General features: G+C 43.1%; 1 protein-coding gene across 4 annotated transcripts; it reads left to right on the top strand.

The window, feature by feature from the left end:
* The first annotated feature begins 12,525 nt into the window (after positions 1–12,525).
* Positions 12,526–24,273, top strand: LOC112665295 (Golgi associated RAB2 interactor protein 6-like). Of its 4 annotated transcripts, XM_035698268.2 has the most exons (9): positions 12,526–12,625; positions 13,123–13,297; positions 16,290–16,492; positions 17,021–17,282; positions 18,026–18,244; positions 18,338–18,603; positions 22,128–22,171; positions 22,828–22,870; positions 23,886–24,273. In XM_035698268.2, the coding sequence occupies exons 2-8, from the start codon at positions 13,136–13,138 to the stop codon at positions 22,833–22,835; spliced, it is 1,164 nt and encodes a 387-aa protein (XP_035554161.1). In that variant the 5' UTR covers positions 12,526–12,625; positions 13,123–13,135; the 3' UTR covers positions 22,836–22,870; positions 23,886–24,273. The 4 variants fall into 4 exon arrangements, with proteins under 4 accessions (XP_035554161.1, XP_048949411.1, XP_048949409.1 ...); XM_049093454.1 differs by lacking the exon at positions 18,026–18,244; XM_049093452.1 differs by having other exon boundaries at positions 18,026–18,603.
* Positions 24,274–25,469: the final 1,196 nt, after the last annotated feature.

Here is a 25,469-nt window from a genome sequence, read left to right as displayed (position 1 = left end):
TGGAAAGAGAGGTGGGCAGGGGTTGGGGGTGACTGAGTAATGGGCACTGAGGAGGGCACTTGACAGGATGAGCACTGGGTGTTATTCTATATGTTGGCAAATTGAACACCAATACAAAATAAATTTATTATTAAAAAAGAGGATTCTACAGGAATTTGGTTTTGAAATAATTCAATGAACAAGAAAATGAGAAGAATAAAGACTGCTTTAGAATGTATGTATGGAGAATACTGGAGTGACTCACTTGGTTGAATGCCCAACTCTGGATTTTGGCTCAGGTCATGATCTCAGGGTGATGGGATGCAGCCTGTGTTGGGCTCTATTTTCAGCACAGAATCTGTTTGAGATTCTCCCTCTCTCACAGCCTCTCCTCCTGCTCTCAAATAAATAACTAAATACATAAATAAATACACAAAATATTTTTTAAACAATGTATATATCTATGCAAAATAATTAATTAAAATATTTTAAAAATGTGCATACATTTCTATGCATGTAGAAATATGTGTATGTATTTTTGGTTCTATTAATTCTCTCAAATATTTTAAGACTCTACCTGAACATTGGATATACTTTAGGAAATACTGGTTTAGATATATGTATAGATACTTAGGACCATATCTTCATGGATGTTTCTCCGTTTTGTAAAAATTCAAACATTTACATAATTACATCGATGAGTGATTTTGTCATCAAAGAGGTGAATCTTTGAATTCAATAAAAATATCATTTTTGAGGTCTTAAGTGTATTAGCATACCTATATATTTACTAGAGGCATCCCTCAGGGATTCCTTTGACTTTCTCATTTCGAAGACTATAAATAAAAGGCTTCAGCAATGGTGTTCAGCACTAAAAAAAAAAAAAAATGGTGTTCAGCACTGTGGCAAATTTGTTAATATTTAGTGCACTGCCTTTCTTTGGATGAACATAGAGGAAGACGGAGCTCCCATAATAAAGTGTGACCACTGTGATATGTGAAACAGAAGTAGAGAAGGCTTTCTGCCATCCCTAGACAAAAGGAATTCTAAAGGATAGTGATAACAATATAAGTGTAAGACACTCCGTCAGGAGCAGGGAGCCTTAGAGCAACACAGCAGAGGAGATAAAGTCAGCCAATTCAGCCAGAGAGATACCTGTACAGGCCAGCTATAGCATAGGGCCTCTGTCACAGAAAAAATGATGGATTTTATTTGGCCCACAAAAGACTAATGGAGCAGTTAAGATAGATGGCACCAACATTGACAAAAATGCACCAACATAGGATCCCAGAAGTAACATTATGCATGTCTATTTGTTCATGATGATGGCATACCTCAGTGGGTTGCAGATGGCAATAGATTGATCAAATAACATGACAGCCAGGATGAAGAACTCTGTGGATCCCATAAGAAAGTAGAAGATAGATTGTGTAAGACATCCCACAAAGGATATTGCCTTGGTGAGGGGAAATGTGTTAGCTAGCATCTTAGGTACCACTGTGGAAGTGATGGCAAGTTCAAGGAAAGAAAGATTGGCCACAAAGAAATACATGGTTGAATGCAGACAGTAATCACCACACACCAAAAGGATGATCATGGTGTTGCCAATCAGAGATGTCATGTACATGAGCAGGAATGCAGAAAAAGGAATTTCTATTTCTTTCTCATTCTGAAATCCCAGAAGAATGACTTCAGTGACTCTAGTCTTGTTTCTACAATACATATTGTCCCTGGTTTAACCTGGAATAACAGAAAATTCTTTTATAATTAATCCTTGCATGTCAACCCTGGATATACCTTGTCTATATTGACTATTTTTTTGTTGTTGCCAAGGAAGGGTTAATGCAGACAAATAATTTCGTTTTCAGTTTATAAATATCTATTGAGATAAACCATGCAAGATTTAAGAGCTCGGTTATGACACTCATTTATTACAGCTGAATCTATTTCGCATTAAGATTGTGACAATTATGCTTTGGGAAAATCTCTGAGACCACTTTAAATGTAAGGAACCTAACAGTGGGTCAAATAATATGAAATAGATTCCTGTCAATTTTCCCTTTGAGATAAATCTCTTACTGCATGTTATTAATCCATTAAGGATGTAACGGTATTTTTTGAGGTGCTTGCAAAGTTTTAGTAAAATTTAATTACTTAGAAATTTTCATTTAAAAGAATACCTTTGAGCTTAGTGTATTATTTTATATGTTGCATGAAACTTATTTTTTAAGTGCATCAGGGTTGTCTAGGTGGCTCAGTCAGTTAAGCAACTGCCTTCAGGTTTGGGTCATGATCCTGGGGTCCTGGGATCAAGCTGCTTCTCCCTCTCACTCTGATGCTCCCCTACTGTGATGTCTCTTTTTTTCTATCTCTATCAAATAAATATTTTAATTAAAAATTAAGTGAGGGATCCCTGGGTGGCGCAGCAGTTTAGTGCCTGCCTTTGGCCTGGGGCGTGATCCTGGAGACCCAGGATCGAATCCCACATCGGGCTCCCTGTGCATGGAGCCTGCTTCTCCCTCTGCCTATGTCTCTGCCTCTCTCTATTTCTCTCTCTGTGACTATCATAAATAAATAAAAAAAAAATAAAAAAATAATAATGTTCATAAAAATCCCCAAAGAGTTGATAATTAAATAAATATTTCAAGATAAACCCAAGGTGTAAGAAAAAATTAAGAACACAATAGAAAATACCTTGAATGTATCTCATTGTCAATGATAAAGCAAAAGGCAACATTTCTGTCCTGATTCTAAAGTAGAACTTCCTGGTGAAATTTTAACTTTAAATGCCTTCGTCAGAGTAACAGGCTGAAAATAAATTATGCATATTTCCACACAATATACCTGGAAGAGTATACTTTACCAAAAGTAACAGATAACAATTATGGGGATTAAAAACAGAAATCCAAAAGAAGTAGAAAACATACACAGCATAGCAGAACTCATGCCAAATAAGTGTTGGTTCTATTAATTAACAAAATATATAAGAACTTACTGAGAAAAAAAAGAAATAACAAATTACCAATTTTTTAAAAAAGATTCTATTTATTTATTCATGAGAGTCACAGAAAGAGACATACAGAGACACAGGCAGAGGGAGAAGCAGGCTCCATACAGGGAGCCTAATGTGGGACTGGATCCCAGGAATCCAGGATCATACCCTGGGCCAAAGAGAGTAACTAAACCACTGAGCCACCCAGGGATCCCACAGATCACCAATATTAAGAAAGAAAATAAAAATATCTGTATATATTCTACAGATTTTAAGCAATAAGTTATTAACTAATTGTAGTCCAATTACAAGCTAAATTTTACCATGCTAAAATCATGGCTAAAAAGAAGAGCACACTCTTATTTTGCACATCCATGTGGGAATCCATGGGACCAAAGGCACTTCTCCCTAGGGTCTCTCCAGCACTCAGGCCAAGGTTGAGGCTGAGTCTCAGTGGTAAGGTTGGTGTCTCAGTTGGGAAGACTCCTTCCTGACATGTTTTCATTTACTTAACTCAGGGTGAGTGGACACACATTTACAGTCGTTGGGGTAAAGGTGTCTTCTGGAGAATCTGCACATGTATGCCAAGATCTAGGTTATCTTGGAGCAGCTGTTGTATGGTTCTGGACAAAAGAATGACTGAAATCTTCTGCAAGTAAGGAACTTGGAAATGGAAACTTTAAGTTGTCACAAACAAGGAACATCAATAAAGGAGAGAAAGTCATTATCATAGAGATGAATGAGCCAATTCATCTAACGTTTGCACTAAAGTAATTGGTGTGTGTGTGTGTGTGTTTTAATTGGTATAACTTTGTCATAAATAAACCAAAAATCACAAAGTCTCAGCTTTATATTAACTGAACATAGTAACTTAAAAACCAGGTACTTGATGAATTCAGCATTCTTTTGAAAAGTGTGAACAAGGGTTCACTTTAATATTAAGTAGATATCATTGTGAGATTTTTAAATTCAATTTATTTAACATAAAGTATTATTAGTTTCAAGGGTAGAATTTACTGATTCCTCAGTTGCAGAGTTGAACATAGGGAAGTGAAGAAAAAGTAAGATAAAAACCGAGAGGGAGAAAAACCATAAGAGATTCTTAATTCTAGGAAGCAAACAGGGTTGCTGGATGGGAGGGGATGGGGAAATGGGTAATTTTGTGAGGAGCATTAAGGAGGGCATGTGATGTGATGAACACTGGGTGTTATATGCAACTGATGAATCACTAAAGTACCTGTTTTTTGTCCGGTTTGTTTTATTTTGTTTTTACAAAGCCACTGTATTCTGTCCTGTAATAAACTATGTCATCAGATACTCCCTGTCCTGAAGTGAAAAATTCCTGATATGGGGCATTTAAAGCACTATGTGGCTCCCAATATGGAGGATACAAATGTTTTAGGAATTCTTAAAATATTATTTTCTTGAAAATAAGAGTAAGCCCTTTGAGAATTGCTTCTAAAATGCCAGAGTATCCTGAAGTCTCTACCTGTGGTAAAATGTGTCCAACTGAGAACAGATGCAGATACTGTTTCCTGTAAATAACCTAGTCTTCCCCTCCATTCTCTAGGAGTTGATTAAAGTCCAAAGTCAAAACACACAGGTGGTGGTGTGCCCTGCCAGAGTCTCAGCCCACTTGAGCCTCATCACCCTGCTCCACCTGTCCTGGCCAGGAGCATACCCCCATGGCCCATGCTGAGGCCCTGGGAACCTGGAGGTAAGGCTGGCCTCTGGGTCTGGGAGCACAGGGAACCCCCTGACCTAGGATGGACAGTGTAGGGACACCCCTGGAGCCTGAGCCCACCAGGGCCACAGCTCCCACACCCCCAGCCTGGGCTCACAATGAGCATGAGCATGAAAACAGTTCCTGTTTTCTCTGAGTCTCCGGACTCTCAGCCAGAACCCTTAGGTTCCTTACATTCTCAGAGCACCAGAGGATCTTCTTCTGTCCTCCATGGGGAAAGAGGCACAGGCTGTGACCTCTGCCCTGTTCTGGGGGCTCAGCCTGGGGATGAAGGCAATACTTTATGAGTATTGCTGCAGTTGTAAGTGGGAATGATTCCTTGATTTCTCTTTCTGCTGCTTCATTAGTGGTGTAGAGGAACGCAAGAGCGTTTCATACTTTGATTTTGTTTCCTGCAACTTAGCTGAATTCATTTATCAGTTCTAGCATTTTTTGGTTGAGTCTTTTGATATTTATATAGAGAGCATAATTGTCATTTATAAATAGTGAAACTTTGACTTCTTCCCTGCCAAGTTGGATGTCTTTTATTTCTTTTTCTTGTCTGATTGCTGTGGCTAGAGCTTCTGGTAGTGTGTTAACAACAGTGGTGAGAATGGGCATCCCTCTTTTGTTACTGACTATAGAAAAAAAAGCTCTGTTTTTTTCCTAAGAGGAATATTAACTGTGGTTTTCTCACATATGACCTTCATTAAGTTGTGATGTGTTTCATTTAAGCCTACTTTGTTGAGAGTTTTTATAATAAATGGATATTGTACTTTGTGAAATGTTTTTTCTGAATCTTTTTTTTTTTTGTTTTGTTTTTGTTTTTTCTGAATCTATTGAAAGGATCATATAATTCTTTTTCTTTCTTTTTCTTTCTTTTATTAATGTGGTATACCTCACTGATTAAATTGCAAATACCTTTGGGGTTCGGGAATAAATAACACTTGATTGTGGTGAATAATCCTTTCAATGCATTGTTGAATTTGATTTGCTAGTATTTTGTTGAGAACTGTACATCCATGTTCATCAGGGGTATTGGCCTGTAATTCTCTTTTTTAGTGAAGTCTGTCTAGGTTTGTGATCAAGGCAATGCCAGCCTCATAGAATGAGTTTGGAAGTTTTCCTTCCATTTTTATTTTTTGGACAGTTTGAGAATAGGTTTTAAATCTTCTTTAAATATTTGGTAGAATTCCCCTGTGAATTTTTCTGGCCCAGGACTTCTGTTTGTTGAGAAGTTTTTGATTTACTTTTTCATTATTTTTTTGTTACTGGTCCGTTCAAGTTTTCTATTTCTTCCTGTTTCAATTTTGGTAGTTTACGTTTTGAGGAATTTATCTATTTCTTCCAGGTTGCCCATATCACTTTTCATAATATTCTCTTATAATTGTTTGTATGTCTGTTGTATTGATTGTTACTTCTCTCTCATTTGAAATTTAATTGTGTCCTTACTCTTAGATAAGTCTAGCTAAGGATATATGAATTTTATTAATTTTTTTCAAAGGACCAGCTCCTCATTTCATTGATCTGTTCTTTCATTTGTTTTTAGTTTCCATGTCTTTCTTTTAGCTTTTGGCTTTATTTGTTTTTCTTTTTCTATATCTTTTAGATGTAAAATTAGATTGTTTATTTGACATTTTTCTTGCTTCATGCATTAGGCCTGTACTGCTATACACTTTCCTCTTCGGACCCCTTTCACTATATTGCAAAGGTTTCAAATCATTGTGTTTTAATTTTCGTTTGATTCCATGTATTTTAAAAAAATTTCTTCTTTCATTTTCTGTTTGACTCATTAATTCCTTAGTAGCATGTTTTTTAAATCATATGTATTTGTGATTTTTCCAAACTTTTTCTGGTGGTTGGCTTCAAGTTTAATAGTATTCTGGTTAGAAAATATGCCTGGTATGATTTCAATCTTTTTGTACTTGTCGGGGCTGGACTGTGACTCAGTTTGTGAGTCAGTTTGTGATCTGTTCTGGAGAATGTCTCATGTGGACTTAAAAATAATATGTATTCTGCTGCTATAGGATGGAATGTTCTGAATTTATCTGTTAAGTCTATCTGGTCCAGTGTGTCATTCAAAGCCATTGTGTCCTTGTTGATTTTCTGCTTGGATAATCTGTCCATTGCGTTGACTGGGTGTTAAAGTTCCCTCTTATTATTGTAGTATTATGAATGAGTTTCACTATGCATGTTATTAGTTATTTTATATATTTGAGTGCTCCTAAGTTAGGGGCATAAATATTTACAATTGTTAGGTTTTCTTGTTGGATAGTCCCCTTATTATGACATAGTGCCCTTCTTCATCTCTTGTTACAGTTTTTTGTTTGAAATATAGTTTTTCTGATTCAAGTATTGCTACTCTGTTTTGTTTTGTTTGTCAATTTGCATGATGAATGTTTCTCCATCCCCCTCAATTTCAACGTGCAACTATGTTTAGGTCTAAAATGAGTCTCTTATAGGTGGCATATGGATGAGTCTTTTGCTTTGTTTTGTTCATGTCTATCCTGACACCTTATGTCTTCTGATTAGAGTATTTGGTCCATTTACATTCAGAGTGATTATTGATAGATACGAATTTAGTGCCATTTTATTACTTGTCTGTTGTTTTATTGTTTCTGAATATTTTCCCTCTTCCTATCTGTTTTTATTTTTTTGTCACATTTTGTCTTTTCTTTCTATTGAAGGAATCCCCTTTAATATTTCTTGCAGGGCTGGTTTAGTTGTCACAAACTTTATTTTTTTATTTGTTTGGGAAACTCTTTATTTCTCTATTCTGAATGATAGCCTTGCTGGATAGAGTATTATTGGTTGCTGATTTTTCCCATTCTGCATGTTGAATATATCATGCCAGTCCCTTTTGGCTGGCCAAGTTTCTATGTAGAGGTCTGTAGCTAGCCTTCTCGGTCTTCCCTTGTACATTAGGCACTCCTTTTGTCTTGTTGATTTTAAGATATTTCTTGATAGCCATATATTACAAATTTAACTACAATATACCTTGGTGTTGGCCTGTTTTTGTTGATTTTGATGGAAGTTTTCTGTTCTCCCTGGGTCTCTTTTTTTTAAGGTTTTATTTATTTATTTATGAGAGACAGAGAGAGAGAGAGAGAGAGAGGCAGAGACACAGGCAGAGGGAGAAGCAGGTTCCATGCAGGAAGCCTGATGTGGGACTCAATCCTGGGACTTCAGGATCACACCCTGGGCCGAAGCCAGGCACTAAACCGCTGAGCCACCCAGGGATCCCCTCCCCCTGTATCTTGAAACCGCTTCTCCAGATATGAGAATCTTTCAGCTATTATTTCTTCAAATAAATTTTCTGCCCCTTTTTCTCTCTCTTCTTTTGTGACTCCTATGATGAGAATGTTATTATATGCGATGTGTCACTGAGTACTTAAGTCAATTCTCCTGTTCCATAATTCGTCTTTCTCTCTGTTGTTCAAGTTCATTGTTTTCCATTATTTTATCTTCTATATCACTTATTCCTTCCTCTGCTTCTTCCGTCCTTATGCTTATTGTATCCAGTCTGTTTTGAAACTCAGTTGTTTTTTTTTTCATTTCTGTTTTTTTTGTAATTCTTTTATCTCTGAAGTAACAGTGTCCCTATAGTCTCCCATTCTTGTACCCAGTGAGCATACATATGATTGTTGTTTTAAATTCTCCATCAGACATATTACTTATATTTATTTCTATTAAATCTATGCCTATGACCTTATCTTGTTTTTTCTTTTGGGATGAATTTCTCCACATTGGCATTTGACTAAGAGTCAATCTTCTCTGTATTAGAAAAATCTGTTATGTTTCTTGTTCCTGAGTGTAAAAGCTTTATGGAGAAGAGGTCATACAGTGTCCAGGATCTGATGCTTCAGGGTGTGTCTCTGATATGTGCTGTGAGCACTCTGCTATTTTTTGGCTGCTCTATCCTTCAGGGTCATCTTCTACAGAGGCTCTCCTTGCCTGCAGTGAGAAGTGTTTAGACCTTGGCTGGAGTATGCTGAGTTTTAACTAGGTTTGTTCTGGTTTGCTTATTAAATGAGAACTGATTTTACTCCCAGTAGAACTGAAGGCTTGTAAAATTCTCTGGTTGGGGAACATGGTGTGTGCAGGGTTTCTGCTGTTCTTCTAGGGAAGGGACACACTGGGATGGGACCCAGGCACACTTTCCCCCAGAAAAGCATTACCAGCAGAGCACAGGTTAAGGAGACTAGGTGTAATCAGGTTGCAATCCAGCATTGGTATAGTGCTGTTTACTGAAGTTGGTTTATGCAGAAGGCAGGGGAGGGAGATGCAGGAGTCAGCTCCTTTGTCCATGGAGAAGGGTCTCTGAGCTTGCTTGCTCTCAGGGAAGCACTCCAGAAAAGCAAGTAATCTCCTCCTGTGTGTCCCATGCATTCTTCAGATCTCCATTTTCATATTGTCTGTCTCTAGGCTGTTTGCCTGCCAGGAGCAGCACAACTTGGACTCTATCCCAGTCAAGCCAGTTGATCCTTAAAACTCCAAACTTTAGGGATGGTCTGTGGCAGGGCCCTGTGCTGATCATCTGTGGGAGGTTCTTGACACACTAGGACTGATGCATATTTATCTGTGAAGGGCAGTTGCACCAGAGTGCTTGACCTGGGACCTTCAGCAAGCAAGCTAGGCAGCTGGTATTAGGGTTAGCCTCACTCTGCAGGTGGTTCTACATCTATGCAGAGGGGGAGAGGAGGGAAATGGTGTTTCATGACTCCTTTGTCTCAGAGAGGCACCTCTCTGAATGCCACCTCTCAAAAATGTATTCCAAGAAGAGTGAACTATGCCTCCCCTGTGAGATGTAGGTACTTCTCAGGGCCCTCTGCCCCTGGGTTGCTTGCCTGTCTTCTCTCCATGAGCAGGGAAGTGCCCTCAGGGCTCTATGCCAGCTAAGTCCACTGGCCTTTAAAACTCCAGGCTTTAAGCCCTCTGTTTGCCAGAACTCACAAAAATCAGCCCCTCTCATTCTCTTAGCCAATGATTTTGGGGAAATGTCCTCCTTGTGCATTCCTCTGTGGACTCTACTCCTCCTTATCTCTGCCCACAGAAAAAGCTACCTCTCTTCCTCAGCACCTGCAATCCATTTTTTTCCCTAAACTACATCTCTACACTTCCTATGTTCTACAACGTGGCCTATTCTCCCCCTTTAGTTGTTGAATTTGTCCTTTAAGTCTTCAGGTTTATTTATGGAGTATTTGGAATTATTTGGTAGTCATCTAGTTGTGTTGGTGGGCTAAGGTGAGCCTAGGGTTCTCTTATTCCATTGTCATCCTATCTTCCTAAAAAATAAACTCTTAAAGACAGAGAACAAACTGGTAGTTACAAGAGGGAGATGGGTGGGGAGATTAGTGCAATAGATAAAGGGGAATAAGAATACATCTATCTTGATGAGCACTAAGAAATGTATAGAATTGTTGAATCATTATAATGTGCACCTGAAATCAATGTAACATTGTATGTTAATTATACTTCAATAAAAATCAATTAATAAAGTACTCAACATCATTAATCATCCAGGTAATCATATCAAAATCATAATGCTATATTTCATTATACATGTTAAGATGACTAAAATAAAAAACACAAGAAATAAGTATTGGCAAAGAAGAGGAGAAAAAGCAACCCTTGTGCTCACTTATGGGAAATAAATTGGGGAAACGACTGTGGATTTAGTATGGAAGTTACTCAAACATTCAAAATAGAAATATCATATGTCCCATTAATTCCACTACTGGTGGGGGATCCCTGGGTGGCTCAGTGGTTTAGCGCCTGCCTTTGGCCCAGGGCATGATCCTGGAGACCCAGGATCAAATCCCACATCAGGCTTCCCATGTGGAGCCTGCTTCTCCCTCTGCCTGTGTCTCTGCCTCTCTCTCTCTCTCTCTCTCTCTCTCTCTGTCTCTAATGAATAAATAAATAAAATCTAAAAAAAAGAGTCCTTTAATTCCACTACTGTGTATTTACCCAAAGAACATAAAACACTATTTCACAAATATTTAGACACCCCTGTGTTTATAGCAGCATTATTTATTATAGCTAAGATATACAAGGAACACAAGTATCCATTGATAGATAAATGATAAAGATGTGGTATACATAAAATAGAATATTATTTAGCCATAAAAAAGAATGAGATCAGGGCACCTGGGTGGCTCAGTTGGTTAAATGCCTGCCTTTAGCTAGGGTCATAATCCTGGGATTCTGGGCTCGAGTCCCATGTTGGGCTTCCTGCTCATCATAGTGGGGACAACTTCACTCCTCACTCCCTAAAGGATCTGAAGAGTTGTCTGGGGTTTTGGCTCTTTGACAGAGGTAGCCTGAGCCTGGACTAGTTCCTCATTCCCTGATTAGAGTAGAGGCCACTATCCCTGGATTTCCTTTGGAGGATCCCTCTTTGACTCAGCACTTCTCTGGGTGCAGGATTTGCACTGGGACCCAACCATCAGCCTGATGTCCTCCAGCCTGGACTGTTTCTGGGTGGATGAGACCCTGCTGTCCACTGGAACAAAGCCAACCTCCAAGGCGGTTAGTGAATGCTTTACTCCTCTTTCACTCAGGACTACCAACACAAAGACAGGCTTGCAAAGCAACATGCAGAGCTACTGGAACCAAGCTCCAGTGAGACAGTCTTGCAGAGTTACCTGCAGAGCCACTGGACCCCAGCTCCACAGAGAAACGCTTGCACAGCACCCTGCAGAACCGCTGAACTGGGGCTCCATGGAGACAGGCTTGTACAATGCCCTGCAGAGCCACTGGAACCCAGCTGTAGGCATTACAAATGTAGAATGCTACAGGCTATGGGATTTTTCAGGCAGGTCCTCAAATATGTCTTCTTTCAGTTTGTAAAAAAAAGGGGGGGGGGGGGCTTTTGTTTTCCACCTACACACTGGAAAGACCCTTAGGTTACTGAATACATGTTTCTGTCATGTCTGTCTGATTGTTCACGAGTACTGTTTGCATGCTTTCACTGAATTGGTTTTCTGGTTCTCCCTGGTTTTGGGATTTTCTGTGTCTCCCTTGAAAAGGTCAGGGAAGGCTGTAGACAAAGACAGGAACAGAAGCACTTTCTGCCACCACAATATTCCCTAAGTTGTTATAAAGCCAAGAAGGTTCACTTTCCAGTCTGAGCTCCCTCCAGCACTAATAGCAGACAGTCTTTGCACATTTGCTCTGACCCCTCTGACCTCCCTAGTCACTCCAGGTAGGCAGTGGCTACGTCTCCGCTCCTGCTGGCCCACCCTTAAGGCACCGGGGCTGGGGACGCATGGGTGGCTCAGTGGCTGTGCATCTGCCTTTGCTCAGGTTGTGATCCCAGGGCCTAGGATCGAGTCCCACATCGGGCTCCCTGCATGGCGCCTGCTTCTCCCTCTGCCTGTCTCTCTCTCTCTCTCTCTCTCTGGATCTCTAATGAATAGATGAATAGAATCTTTATTTTTTTTAAAAAAAAGTGTGGATGGTGCTCGCTGTGTGTGCTGCGCTTGCGCAAGCTCTCCAGCCCCCTCTCAGGTCCAGGAGCAGAGGAGCGGGCAGGCAGTGCGCCCGTGGGGGCGGGGGCGGGGGCGGCGCGGTGTGTGCTTTCTGGGGTGCGCATGCGCACTCTGGCATTCCGCGGAGGCGGGAAACCCTCGCCACGTGGAGGCTGCAACTTCATCTGTGCGCCTTTTGCTGTAGTTTCCTGCGGGCGCTGGCGGCGTTTGGATGAAATTATGTCGCTTTCTGAGGGGGCAGCTGTGGGGATGAGGACACAGTGTTGTGCGACGGCTATAGGTCACAATGGACGGAGTTTAAAGGCAGCCTGTGGGGCGGCGCAGAGGCGGGAGTTCCAGGGGGCACACAGGTGGGAGCGTGTTCGGGGTGTGGGGACGTTGAGGTGGCGGGGGCGGCCGCTCCAGCGCAGCTCTCGGAGGCCCACCCGGAGGCGAGGGGTCAGTCCATCCCCTCCACGGGGCAGGGGGCGGAGGTGGGGCTGCCTGGTTTGGTGTCAATGGTGTGACCCAGCCGAGATCATGACCTAGACCACGTGGGGGTGGGTGGGGGTGGTGAGCTTGGTGTTTGCCTGGGGGAGAGCTGCCAGGAGGAGGGAGCTGGAAGGGGGCGGGGCAGGACCTCCTGAGGAGTGGGCTTTGGGGTGGAAATCCCCAGGGAGGTGAGCGCAGGGAGGGCGCAGGGGGATGTTCCTGGGGGTGGGGTGGGGAAGGACTGGGAGGTGAGCACAGGAGGGGGTGGTAGGAAGGCCTGACAGGAAGGGACTCGCCCAGGACAGGGCAAGGCCACTGCTGTCCAAGTGGGCCTGACCCTGACCTTGACCCAGGAGGGCAGGACAATGTTCTAAGTGTGAATCCCAGCACAGTATGGTGTGGGTGTTACCCTGCTGGGGTGCCAGGGGTGCCAAGGCAGATAGTAAGCTGCCTCCTCCTGCCAGGTGTCTCCAAGAGATGGCCATGGACAGCAGCACACCCTCGCCCTATCATAGCAGCCACACCTGCCACATCCTGCACATGTTCAACAGGTCCTCGGGGAAGCTGCAGCGGCACCTGTGCAGGGGAGAGTACACCCTGCTGAAGGACATGCCCGTCTTTGAGAGTGATTTCATCCAGGTGAGCAGTGTGGGCTGCCCCCCCACCTTGATTCAGGGGTGTGTCCCCTCCCCCTCCCTGATTCATGTGTGTGCCCCTCTCCCCCCTTCCCTGATTCAGAGGTGTACCCCCCTCCCCTTTTCCCTGATTCAGGAATATACTCTCCTTCTCCCTGTTTCAGGGATGTATCCCCCCTCTGCCTTCACCCTGATTCACATGTGTGCCCCCTCCCTGATTCAGGGGTGTGTCCCCCCTCTCCCTTCACCCTGATTCACATTTGTGCCCCCTCCCCCTCCCTGATTGAAGGGTGTGCCCCCCTCCCCTCCTCCCTGATTCAGTAGTGTCCCCTCTCCTCCCTGTTTCAGCGGTGTATCTGCCTTCTCCCTTCTCCTTGATTCGCGTGTGCCCCCCCTTCTCCCTGGTTCACATGTGTGCCCCCTCCTCTCTTTTCCTTGATTCGCATGTGTAATACCCCCTTCTTTCATTCTTTTCTTTCCACATCTTACTGAGGATCCATTATATGCTGAGTGCCCAATTTCTTGCAAGAATGTAGTCTGTAAGTGTAATATTTTTTGAGGAAAAACATGATTATGATTTAATCTACATGGATGCACTTCCCTTCTTGCATTTCCCTTTCTCCCAAGTTACCACTGCCCCAAGTTGGTCATTATTCCCCTGCAGGTTTTGTCCCTTCATAAGTACTTGTTAAATGTTCTGTGACTCTTGGAGATGTAGTACAGTGTTCTTGTGTGGGACATGTGGACTTTTGACATCATGTCCTACTGCTTGTGTTATGTACAGGTTGCTTTTACTCACTCAATATGTTTTGTAGGAATGTGAAGCTCCGAGTATCTTGAAACCATATTTCTATGGTTCTCTTCAGTATCCAAAGCAATTTGGTGTCCATTTCCTGTGAGCCTCACAGCAACCTACTTATGTAGGCAGAATGAAGATCTCATCTTACTGAGGAGCAGACAATTCCAGAGAGGAAAATTACTTTCTCAGATCGTCATGTGGCAGAGGCCCAGGCTTTCTGGGCTTCAGTTCAGACAGTTCCTACTCTAGGGCTTTTGGGATGATGGTGTGGGTTGTACAAAGGGACAGCGGGACAGTATGAACCGAACTTTTGGTGTGAGCACCCAACACCTTGTAAGTGTGACAGAGAGAAGAGCAGGTGAGAGTTGACAAATGAGGATCAACTCGGGAGCTCCATGACTCTACATCTATTACTTGTTGTGCCCAAGATTGCGAATCCGAGAAACCACCAAGGAGCCGACACCAATGCAAACACACGAGGGTTTATTTACAAGCTCGAGCTTGGGTCCAAGTATACCCGACACAGTGGAGCTGGGACTTGGACCCCGAGGCTAAGAGGCGTAACAGCTTTATAGGGGCCAGTGGCCAATGGGATTGTAACATGCGCAGAAAGTTGCACAGTCATGTCAGTCCACACGCAGGTGGCCAATTGAATCACAATTTACCCTATAGTGACCATTTGAACTGGCCTGTCACTCTGGTCAGAATTGGCGCGCAGTTTTGGTGGGCACAAGGCGGGGTTACATTGTTATGAGCCAATTTCCGGGAAAGGTGTGCTCAGCTGCTTGACTAGGGTGGGGCAGTGCCTTAAGCAATAAGCAGGTCATGTAGGGGTCATACAGGAGGTGGTGGGTGCAGCACAAAATGGAGTTAGTCCTGTTCTGCTTGTCCAGGGGTAGGGGTAGGGGATTTTTGTGAAATTTCCTGGGTCCCACATTACTGATTCTCAACCTTGGAATGACCTGGAAAGTGGAGATAACACACATGCCCAGGACCCACTGCCAAAATTCTGGTGTAATGACCTCGCCAGTCTGGACAGCAGGACACCTCAGAGCTCCCAGTTGATTGAAATGTATAGGCAGGATTAAGAACCAGTAAACCCATACACATACAACACACAGATTATTACCCTCACTCAACTATTTGAGAGTTAGGTATAAGTGGCTAGTGTTATGTCCCTTTATTTTATTTATTTTATTTTATTTTATTTTATTTTATCCCTTTATCTTTATTTTTTTAAAGATTTATTTATTTATTTATTTATTTATTTATTTATTTATTTATGAGAGACACAGACTGAGAGAGAGGGGTAGAGACATAGGCAAAGCAAGAAGCACAGGGAGCCTGATGCAGGACTCAATCCCGGATCCAGGGATCAAGACCTGAGCCGAAGGCAGGCACTCAACTGCTGAGCCACCCAGGTGTCCCTGTCCCTTTATCTTTAAATTCTTCATGTGTCTTCTAAGAACTTGGACATTTGCTTATGTAACCATGACACGATTTCATGGAATTTAATGTTCACAGAATGCTGTCATGCAATATATAGTGTGTGTTTACATTTTCTCAATTGTCCCAATAATGTTCTTAAGAGCTCCATTTCCTAATCCAGGATCTTGTATTACCCTTGATTGTCACACCTCTTTAGTCATTTAGTCCAGAATAATCCCTTTGTATTTCATTATTTTTTGCATTTGTGTTCTTGCTGTAAAGACCATTGTTTTTATTTTTAATAAAATGTCCATTTTGCAAGAAATTCTACATTTGTTTACCCAAACACTTATGGAGAAGTATTGGGTTGTGCCCATCCTCTTGTCACCAAAATTGTGGTGATGAACAACTTTGTACATCCCACTGGGGCATGTGCACGTAAATATAGAATACATTTTCAGAGGCTGAATTGTTGGGTCTTAGGCTGTGCATGGGTTTATTATTTTAATAGTGATCACAGGCACTTCTGAGTACAAAAGCACAGGATCCCAGGCATATTAAGGAAAGGGAATTTGGCTCCTATGAGAAGTCAGCTTGGAGAGGGAGATTGAGTCAGTTCTGTTGGCACAGTACACAGCTTGAACTACTTCCCTTTGAATTTTTGCCACAACCAAGAACTGTGGTGACCACTGTATTTAGGAGTAGAGTGGATGAGGGGAGATAGAAGAGGATGTAAGAAGTGCTGCTTCCCTCTTCCTTCCAACAACAGATCAACAGAAAAGGAGAAGTGATTGATATGCACAACAATGTGCAAATGGTGACAGTGGGCATCGCATATACCACCCCCAGCCTCACAATGCCGGATGTCATGCTTCTGGCACAACCAGCTGTGAGCTGTGCAGCCAATGCCAGAAATAGCCAAGATACTCAGATAAAGGACCTCAAGTCGACAAAGAGCTTGGAGCTGACCAGGTGAGTCCAAGAACTTTAGTCCCATCATACAGGATATATGCAGAAGGGACAAGACTGGCAAGCACGTGATTCACCACAACACAGAACCCAAAGTGTGAGAGCTCTGCAGTGCATGACCAGCAACTGTGGTGTGGATTCAGAGAAATTAAACACATGTATTGGGGCCCACCATGCTTTGTAGGGAAAGTGGCTCTTGATTATAGAAGAAGGGTTGTGAGAATAAGACTAGGAAGAAAGTCAGGGACACGTAGCAGGCCTTTCATGGCAGAGTGAGGGGTGGACTTCATAGGTGGTCAGGAACCTTGTGGTGTGGTATGAGGTACAGTGAGCTAAGTGCTGTTCTCTGAATTAAAGCTGCACCTGAGGAGGTGGATGTGAGAGCCGTGGTCAAGTGGAGAGGATTTTGCAGATCTTTAGGAGAGGAATAGATGCTGACTAGGCCAAAGTCAGCATCTATTCCCTCTTCCTTCCCTCCCTCTTCCTTCCCACTTATCTCAACCTAATCCTGCACTCTTTGCTCCCCAACAGGCTGCTTCCTTTGAAGTTTGTAAAGTTATCCATCTATAATCATGAAAAAAAACAGTTCCACTTGAAGCTTGCCACTGGCCGCTCTTTTTACCTACAACTGTACCTTCCTTCAGATGCAAAAGAAGACCTGTTTGCATGCTGGGAAGACTTAGTGTACCTGTTGAGACCACCACTGGAGGCTTACAGTGGTACCCAGGCCCAACCTGCTGGTGACATGATCTCCTTACCTGTGTTGGAGGCAGAGGATAGGAAAAGCCCAGCAGTAAGCCTTTGCATAGACTTGGGCATGGGGTCAGGGTGATTTAGAAGAGCAGCTAAGGCTCTTCCAGGCTGCTTTCTGAGGCTCACTAGGAGAAGGCATTACATTCAGATGAACTTTGGCCAAATATGGCACCCTGTAGAGACCCTGCCACACGGGAAAGGTCCCAAGTGCTTCTGAATATCCATGGTTCCTCAGATGTCAGCTCCTCTAACCTCATTGCCAGTGTTGTAATACCCTCAATATTATCCTCAGTGCCCAGCCTGCTCTGGAACAATCACTGCTCCAGCCTAGACAGTCTGATCTGTTGTGGGACACTTTCAAGTATGGGAAACCCCTTCCTTACCTGGAGCCAGGCACTACTTTCTCAGTGCATCTGTGGCATTGCTGCATGCTTTGTGCACAAGTGCACAATTTGTTACTAAATATGAGACTGTAAAATGTAATAGTTCTTGACCAGCAGTCTCTTTTAGGAACCTATTTTGCAGAATTGCTAAGACAAGCATATAAAATATAAGTGTGAGAATGCTCACTGAATGGCAATAATGCTTTTCCGGAACTGTCCACACAGAGAACTGGAGTGACCATTTTGAGGGTGCCATAGAGGGGACTCCTGCATCCACTGAACTTGATGACCTCAGAGTTTATCCTAATTATAAGCTCTTGGGTGGTTCAGCTTTAAGAAAGCAAGTGACAATCCCTTCTCCTCTCACTTCTCTCCTTCCCTGTTTCTCTTCTCGGGACAGGCCATGGAGCTCCGTGGACAAGGGGACCAAGATCAGGACAGCATCAAGAGCCTTCCCACAGTCACCAATGTGTCTGGGGTCACATCTCATGCTTATAGTGGTGGGGAAGGAATCAGGCAACTTGCTTCCCACACATACTCTGTCTGTAGGAACACCTTGTCTCTCCTAATCCCATCTGCAGGGTCCAGCCACAGGGCAGCAGTAGCTCCTCAGGGCAGTGTGAGTGTGGTTGCAGGAGGGGAGATAATCAGCAGACCTGTTAGGGAGACCACTGAAGGTCCAGAAGTGGGACCCTCCAACTCATCTTTCCAGAGTGAAGGCAATGTGAGCAAACAGGATGGGGACCACAGAGTCTCCCAAGTCCGGGATGAAGTCCTAAGGAAGAGCAAGGAAAAGGAGAGCACTCCTGCTAAAAGGCCTTCACATCCTGGTGGGATGGAGGAAGACGAATCATCACTGAAATCACATAGAACCACTCAGGGAGGTAAAACAGAGGACGAGAGCAACCTAAAGGGGCAAGGACATGGTTCCTCATTCCAGGAGTTAGTTAGCTTCAGCTTCATCCAAAAGGGGTCCAGGTGGGTGCCCAGATTTCCCTTTCTTCCTGCTTTCTATTGGCTTTAATTCACTCTTCCACTTTCAGATGCCCAGTCCTGAGGTATGCATGGTCAGTCAGGATGAGTGAGACACTGGATCTCTCCCCAAGGAGCTTGCAGTACAGTAGACGGGGTTGCACACTCCTTTTCTCATCCTCTTCATTTACTGCAGAGAATCCCAAATGCTAAATACTGGAAGGCACAGCTAGACAAGCAGTAAGATCAGGAGAGAAGTTGTGAGTTTCCTATAGTCTGGATGTTTGCTTCTCAGAACCATGAGCTCTCAGAGGACAGGGACCTGTAGACTGCCCTCAGGGAGGATGGGACAAGAATGGCACCAGTAGATGGCTCCTCAGGGAGGCCCGGAAGGGAGGACAGGGATGAGCATGAAGCTGGTAGATAGCCCCTTAGGCCAGACAAGAAGGTCATGGAGCCTGTAGATGACCCCTCAGAGAGGAAAGACGCACATGAAGCCAGTAAGAAGTCCCCTTAGGGAGGACAGAGGTGGGTATGGAGCTGGTAGATGGCCCCTCAGGGAGGACAGGGAAGGTCATGGAGCCAGTATGAAAGCCTTTTAGGGAGGAGAGTGATGAGCATGGAGCCAGTATGAAGGCCCCTCAGGGAGGACAGGGACTGGCGTGGAGTCTGTAAATGGCCCCTCAGGGGGGATGGAAGGGCTTGGAGCCTGTAGATGGTACTTCAGGGCAGACGGTCTGGTGTCAAGGTGGTATGAAGGCCCCTCCGGACAGGGATGTGTGTGGAGCCAATATAAATGCCCCTCAGGGAGGACAGGGACAAATGTGGAGTAGGTATGAATGCCCCTCAGAGTGGACAGTGACCGGTGTGGAGCAGATATGAAGGCCCCTCAGGGACGACAGGAATGGGCATGGAGCCAGTAGATGGCCCCTCAGGAAGGACAGGGATAGGCATGGAACCATTTTGAAGGCCCCTCAGGGAGGAGAGGGATGGACAAAGAGCAGGTATGATGACCACTTAGGGAGGACAAGGATGGCATGGAGCCAGTATGAAGACTCCTCAGGGAGGACAGGGACTAGCCTGCAGCCATTATGAAGGCCCCCCGGGAGGACAGGGACAGGCATGGAGCCAGGCATGGAAGCCCCTCAGGTAGGAAAAGGACGGGTGTGGAGCAGGTATGAAGACCCCTCAGGTAGGACAGGGACGGGCCAGGAGTCAGTAAATGGCCCCTCACGGAGGACAGGAATTGGTGTGGAGCCAGTAGATGGCCCCTCAGGACAGGAATGTGCATGAAGCCAGTATGAAGGCCCCTCATGGAGGACAAGGATGGGCATGGAGCAGGTATGAAAGCCCCACAGGAGGATAGGGACGGTCATGGAGTCAGTATGAATCCCCACCGAGAGGACAGAGAGCAGCATGTAGCCAGTAGATGGCCCCTCAGGGAGGACAGGAAGGGGTGTGGAGCTGGTATAAAGGCTCCTCAGCACAGAGATGCTTGTGGAGACAGTATGAAGGCCCCTCAGGGAGGACAGGGATAGACCTGGAGCCAGTAGATGGTCCCTCAGGGAGGACATGGATGTGTGTGGAGTCAGTAGACAGCCCTTCAGGGATGACAGGGCCATATGTGGAGCTAACTAGAGGGCCCCTCAGGGAAGGAAACAGTCTTGTTTCTTACCCACCCTGTGCTGGCACTGTGTGCACACATCTCATTCTCACAACCATAAACAGTCAGAGGAAAGAAATGGGGGTTCAGAGTACATAAGTAACATGGACAAAGACACACATACTGATAAGTGGTATAGTAGGATTTCAATTTGTCTTCCTTGCACTGAACCTGTGCTCTTCCTCAGCACTTGAGAATTATTCTTATGGCTATTTTGAAAGGCAAAGATGAGTATTCTTAAAACAAACTCAGACGTGTGGAAAAGTTGCGAAAGGATAGTACAGTTTCTGTATATTCCTTCTGCAGCTACACCCATGTTCACACTGCATAAGTATAGTAAGTGGTCAGAACCAGAGGATTAATGATGCTGCAGAACAGTAACTCAGATAAACATTTGAATTACACTGGCATTTTGGGTCCAAGATCCCACACTGAATTTACTAATTATTTCTTTGTAAAGTCCTATTTTTTTTAATTAATTTATTTATTTATGTATTTTTTAAAGATTTGTTTATTTATTTATGATAGACATAGAGAAAGAAAGAGAGAGAGAAAAACAGGAGGAGGGAGAAGCAGGCTCCATGCTGGGAGCCTGACGCGGAACTTGATCCTGGGACTCCAGGATTGCGCCCTGGACCAAAGGCAGGCGCCAAACCTCTGAGCCACCCAGGGATCCCCTATTTATTTATTTTTTATTGGAATTCAATTTGCCAACATATAGCATAATACCCAATGCTCATCCTGTCAAGTGCCCCCACTCAGTGCCTGCCACCCAGTCACCCCCACCTCCCTTTCCACCACCCCTTGTTCGTTTCCCAGAGTTAGGAGTCTCTCATGTTCTGTCTCCCTCTCTGATATTTCGCACTCATTTTCTCTCTTTTCCCTTTATTCCCTTTCACTATTTTTTATATTCCCTAAATGAATGAGACCATATAATGTTTGTCCTTCTCCGATTGACTTACTTCACTCAGCATAATACCCTCCAGTTCCATCCACGTCAAAGCAAATGGTGGGTATTTGTCATTTCTAATGGCTGAGGAATATTCCATTGTATACATAAACCACATCTTCTTGATCCATTCATCTTTCGATGGACACCGAGGGTCCCTCCACAGTTTGGCTACTGTGGACATTGCTGCTATAAACATCAGGGTGCAGGTGTCCCGGCGTTTTGTAAAGTCCTATTTTCCTCTAATTGTTTGCCCCTCACTTTTAGCATTCATCAGAGGATTTTGTCTGCACCAGTTATTCTTGTGTTTTCTAATGCAGATTTTGTTTCCCTAGTTCCCTCTGCATATATATCAATTGGTATCCACTGTTAGGAAGAAGTATCCTTTATCCTTCATTTATGGTTTTTTCTTTAAGATTTTATTTATTCCTGAGACACACAGAGAGAAGCAGAGACACAGACAGAGAGAGAAGCAGGCTCCCCACTGGGAGCCTAATGCTGGACTGGATCACAGACCAGGATCAAGCCTTGAGCCAAAGGCAGATGCTCAACTGCTGAGCCACTCAGGCGTCCCTCATTTATGTTTTTATTCAATTATTTATGACATGGATATTTATTCTGAGTATAATCAGCTTTGCTTTTTTGTTGTTTGGTTGGATCGTTGGTTTGATTATTCTACCTAACGTCAGTGCAAACTCCTTTAGGTTGTTTCCTGTCTTCCAGCCACAATCCCTGTCTTGTCTTTTAGTACTTTCTAGCATTTCCAGGTTTTCCAAGCTCATATTTAGCCTAGACTTGTAATCAACTGCTTCTCCAGGGAGTCCTAGTGCTTTTTATTGGAAAATAGTGTTTGTTTAACAAAATCTTGTCACTATGCCATACTTGTTTTGACTATGGTTGCTCTCTTTTGTTTTGCAGGTTATCTCAGAAATTGAGGAAGAGCTTGTCTAGAACTTGGTCAGGTAATGTTCCATAATCCAGAGATTGGTTTCCTTGTCCTGAACACTCTTGTGCAGCTTTTCCTAGTCTCTGAGGCAACACACTTTAGCCATTCATGGAACTCAAGGACATCAACTAGAATTTATCTCAGATGTCATCACAGTTCACCCACCCATTTCAAACACAGGGAAACATAATTTTCTTAAAGTGGGTCAATTTACTCATTTCTTGAAACAAATGAGTATCACATGGTCTGTAATAATAACTGGTATATATAAACAATTAGGCAGAGTGGTGAGTACATGCTAGGTTACAGGATATAGCTTACACAGTTTCAAAGGGTGGAGGCAGCTGGGTGAGGGTAGGAAGCTCATAGCTCAGGAGATGCAGGAGTAAGACATGCTTATGCAGTCACTGGACTTGCTCTACAGAGATGTGGGGGGCAAGGGAGTTATTTTACCACACTTGTGCTGAGAATGACCACTGCATAAGTGAGTGCAAGAAAACTAGAATCAGAGAAGTCAGTTAGGACTATGGCCATGCAGGGGAGAAATGATAAAAGGACTGAACATCAGGCATATAGAAGGGCCATGAGCATAGACCCCTTAGAACATGATAAACGATTAGGCAAGGGATAGAGGGATGATAGACAATATGACACAGGCTTTCTACTCAACAGGTGGATAGTAGTGCTGTTCATAGAGCTGGGAAGATACAAAAAGGTGAGAAAATATAATAATGAACTCAGTTTGGACAGATAAGACTTGGCCTTTGTATTTTAAGGTATTCTGGTTTGCTAGGACAAGATCTGATAATTCATTATTTTTTTCAAGATTATTTATTTGAGAGAGGGAGAGAGCAAGCGGGAGAGGGGAAGAGAGAGAATCCCAAGTCTACTCTCTGCTAACCACTGAGACCAGTGGAGTTCTCATCTCATGACCCTGAGATTACGATATAAACTGAAACCAGGCAGCCTGGGTGGCTCAGTGGTTTAGCACCGCCTTTGGCCCAGAGTGTGATCCTGGAGTCCCAGGATGGAGTCCCACGTCGAGCTCCCTGCATGGAGCCTGCTTCTTCCTCTGCCTATGTCTCTATCTTTCTCATGAATAAATAAAATCTTAAAAAATAAAAAAGTGACAGCTGAAACCAAGAGTTGGATGCTCAACCGACTAAGCCACCCAGGTACCCCTGATTTGTTATTTTTGTTACGTAAACATTGACTTTGAGCCAACTGTGTGTCAGATTCTTTGTTCTAGTCAGGGCAAGGTGAAGTGTGCAGTCTCATAAACAAAGCCCATAGGGAGCTCACAGACGAGCTGTATTAAGGGTATAAAAGTACAGCATGGAGCAGAATTTGAGCAATGCTTTCCCAGTACCACCTCCTAGAGGAAAAAAGGAAACATGTCCAAGAGATAGTCACTAGTCAAGTTTGGCTAAAGTACAATGTGCCTGTGAAAGAGACGATAAGATGGTTAAAATGCCGGGGGGAGGGGGGGGCTCCAGATTGCCACATACTTCAAATACCATGCTTAGAAGTTTGTACTTAACTGAAGTTTTTTGTTGTGTTTTATTATTATAGTTTTTTATTTTGTTTTTTAAGGCAAGGAATGATATGATCAGTAGTAGGCTTTTGAATCAGAATCCATGACTCAGTTAAGTAAGAGTCAAAATTAAGAATCTCTTCCTTTCATTGTCAGTGGGATACCTTCAGTGTGTTTCATCTTGACTCATTTTCAGGATCTTCAAATTGAACCCTCCAGATGTTTTTTGTTGTTGTTGTTGTTGTTCAGATCTTCAGAGCTCTCCACAATGCAGACAAGATTATGAGTTTCTGAAATAAAAGTTTCAGTGAGAAACTTTTCAGTGAGCTCTTTACTAAGAAGAGCTTACCTACTTACTGTAGGTAAGGTAGAGGAAGTGTGGAGGAGAGTAGCATGGAGGCTGTCATGCAGGCAGCGGGTGCTGTGCAGAGGGTCTTGGCATCACTGGTACCATAACATCTGTGACCAAGGAGGCAGTAACCATGGAAGTCCATCATAAGAGGTACCAGGTCATGGAGAACAAGCTACTTCCAGATAGATTCCTTTTGGCATTGAATAAATAATACTTGCCTTTTGCAATAAAACACTATTGTCTTTTCTTCATTTACATGTTCCATAGTCTAATAATGACCTCAAAAGATTTTGCAACATCACCTAAGCTATAGCCCGAGATCCTAGTTTCCTGCCTAGCACAGCTCTACTCGTGCCTTTGCTCAACAGAACCAAGAGGAGTACTGCTCCTTGCCTTAAGCATTGTTGGCCTATGGTTCCTTGGGCTAACTGAAAGTCCCATACTATTGCGTAAGATAGTCTTCCCTCTAAAGGTTGCTTCATATAGATGTCACATCTGTTAGATTAAGGAAGAATGGGACTTGTGTTCTCTCAGGAGGATATCCATAGGTCAGGGAGGAGTACAGCCACATTTTTCAGTAATCAGAATATGAAAAACTAACATCTGGAGTTAGCAATTCCACATCTGAGTCAATACCCTGAGGAAATTCATGAATGTATTCCAGAAGATAACTATGGGAATTCTGAGGCAAAGTGCAAAAATTATCTCCCATGTTCATCAAATGAAGAATTGATAAATTACGGTATACATGTACTGTCGGATACTACACCACATTGGCAGCTACGCACATGGATGTGGATGAATCTCCCTCCTGGGAGAGCAAGTTAAAGAAGCAAGTTAAAAAATAGAATTTGATTAATAAAATGGTTTGAAAATGAGACCAAACAAGATGACTGCCTGTTAGGTACTTTCTTTTGAGAAAAGCTATCTCTCTGGTGGAAAAGAGATGTCACCTGGAAAATATACAAAAGAGAACCAACAATGTTAGAAATTGTCCTATTTCCTAAATAAGGTTTTGGGTATACAAGTATTTAATTTTTATACTTTAACATGTTTGAAAGCAGAATTATCCCTAAGTGATATGGTTGTCTTTGTCTTAGAAATAACCAATTTATTTTATTAACTTTACTTTTCATGTAGTTACAAGAGTAATGTGTGTCAATAATTAGCCTGAAGGGCAACTTTTATTTTTTAAGAGATTAGGTTTTTTAAATAAAGATTTTATTTATTTACTGGTGAGAAAGAGCACAGAAGGAGAAGCAAAAAGCAGACCCATGCTGAAAAGGGAGCCTGGTATAGGGCTCAATCCCAGGACCCTGGGGTGATGACCTAAGCTGAAGGCAGATGCTTAACCAACTGGGCTACCCAGGTGCCCTGGAGGGTAACTTTAATGAGTATGAAATATGAATATGCAGTGACAAGAAATCA

The sequence above is a fragment of the Canis lupus genome, chromosome 14 (genome assembly GCF_003254725.2).
Source record: "Canis lupus dingo isolate Sandy chromosome 14, ASM325472v2, whole genome shotgun sequence".
NCBI classification, from domain to species: Eukaryota; Metazoa; Chordata; class Mammalia; order Carnivora; family Canidae; genus Canis; species Canis lupus.
The sequence above is the reverse complement of the archived record's forward strand: the minus strand, read 5'-3'. Positions and strand labels throughout refer to the sequence as shown.

Bases quoted from the DNA above. Each gene is read 5' to 3' on its own strand.
- LOC112665295 (XM_049093452.1), top strand. From the start codon at position 13,136: ATGGCCATGGACAGCAGCACACCCTCGCCCTATCATAGCAGCCACACC. The intron at 16,493-17,020 runs GTGAGTCCAAGA...GCTCCCCAACAG, and splicing joins AAGAGCTTGGAGCTGACCAG to GCTGCTTCCTTTGAAGTTTG. The intron at 18,604-22,127 runs GTGGGTGCCCAG...TTTGTTTTGCAG, and splicing joins TTCATCCAAAAGGGGTCCAG to GTTATCTCAGAAATTGAGGA.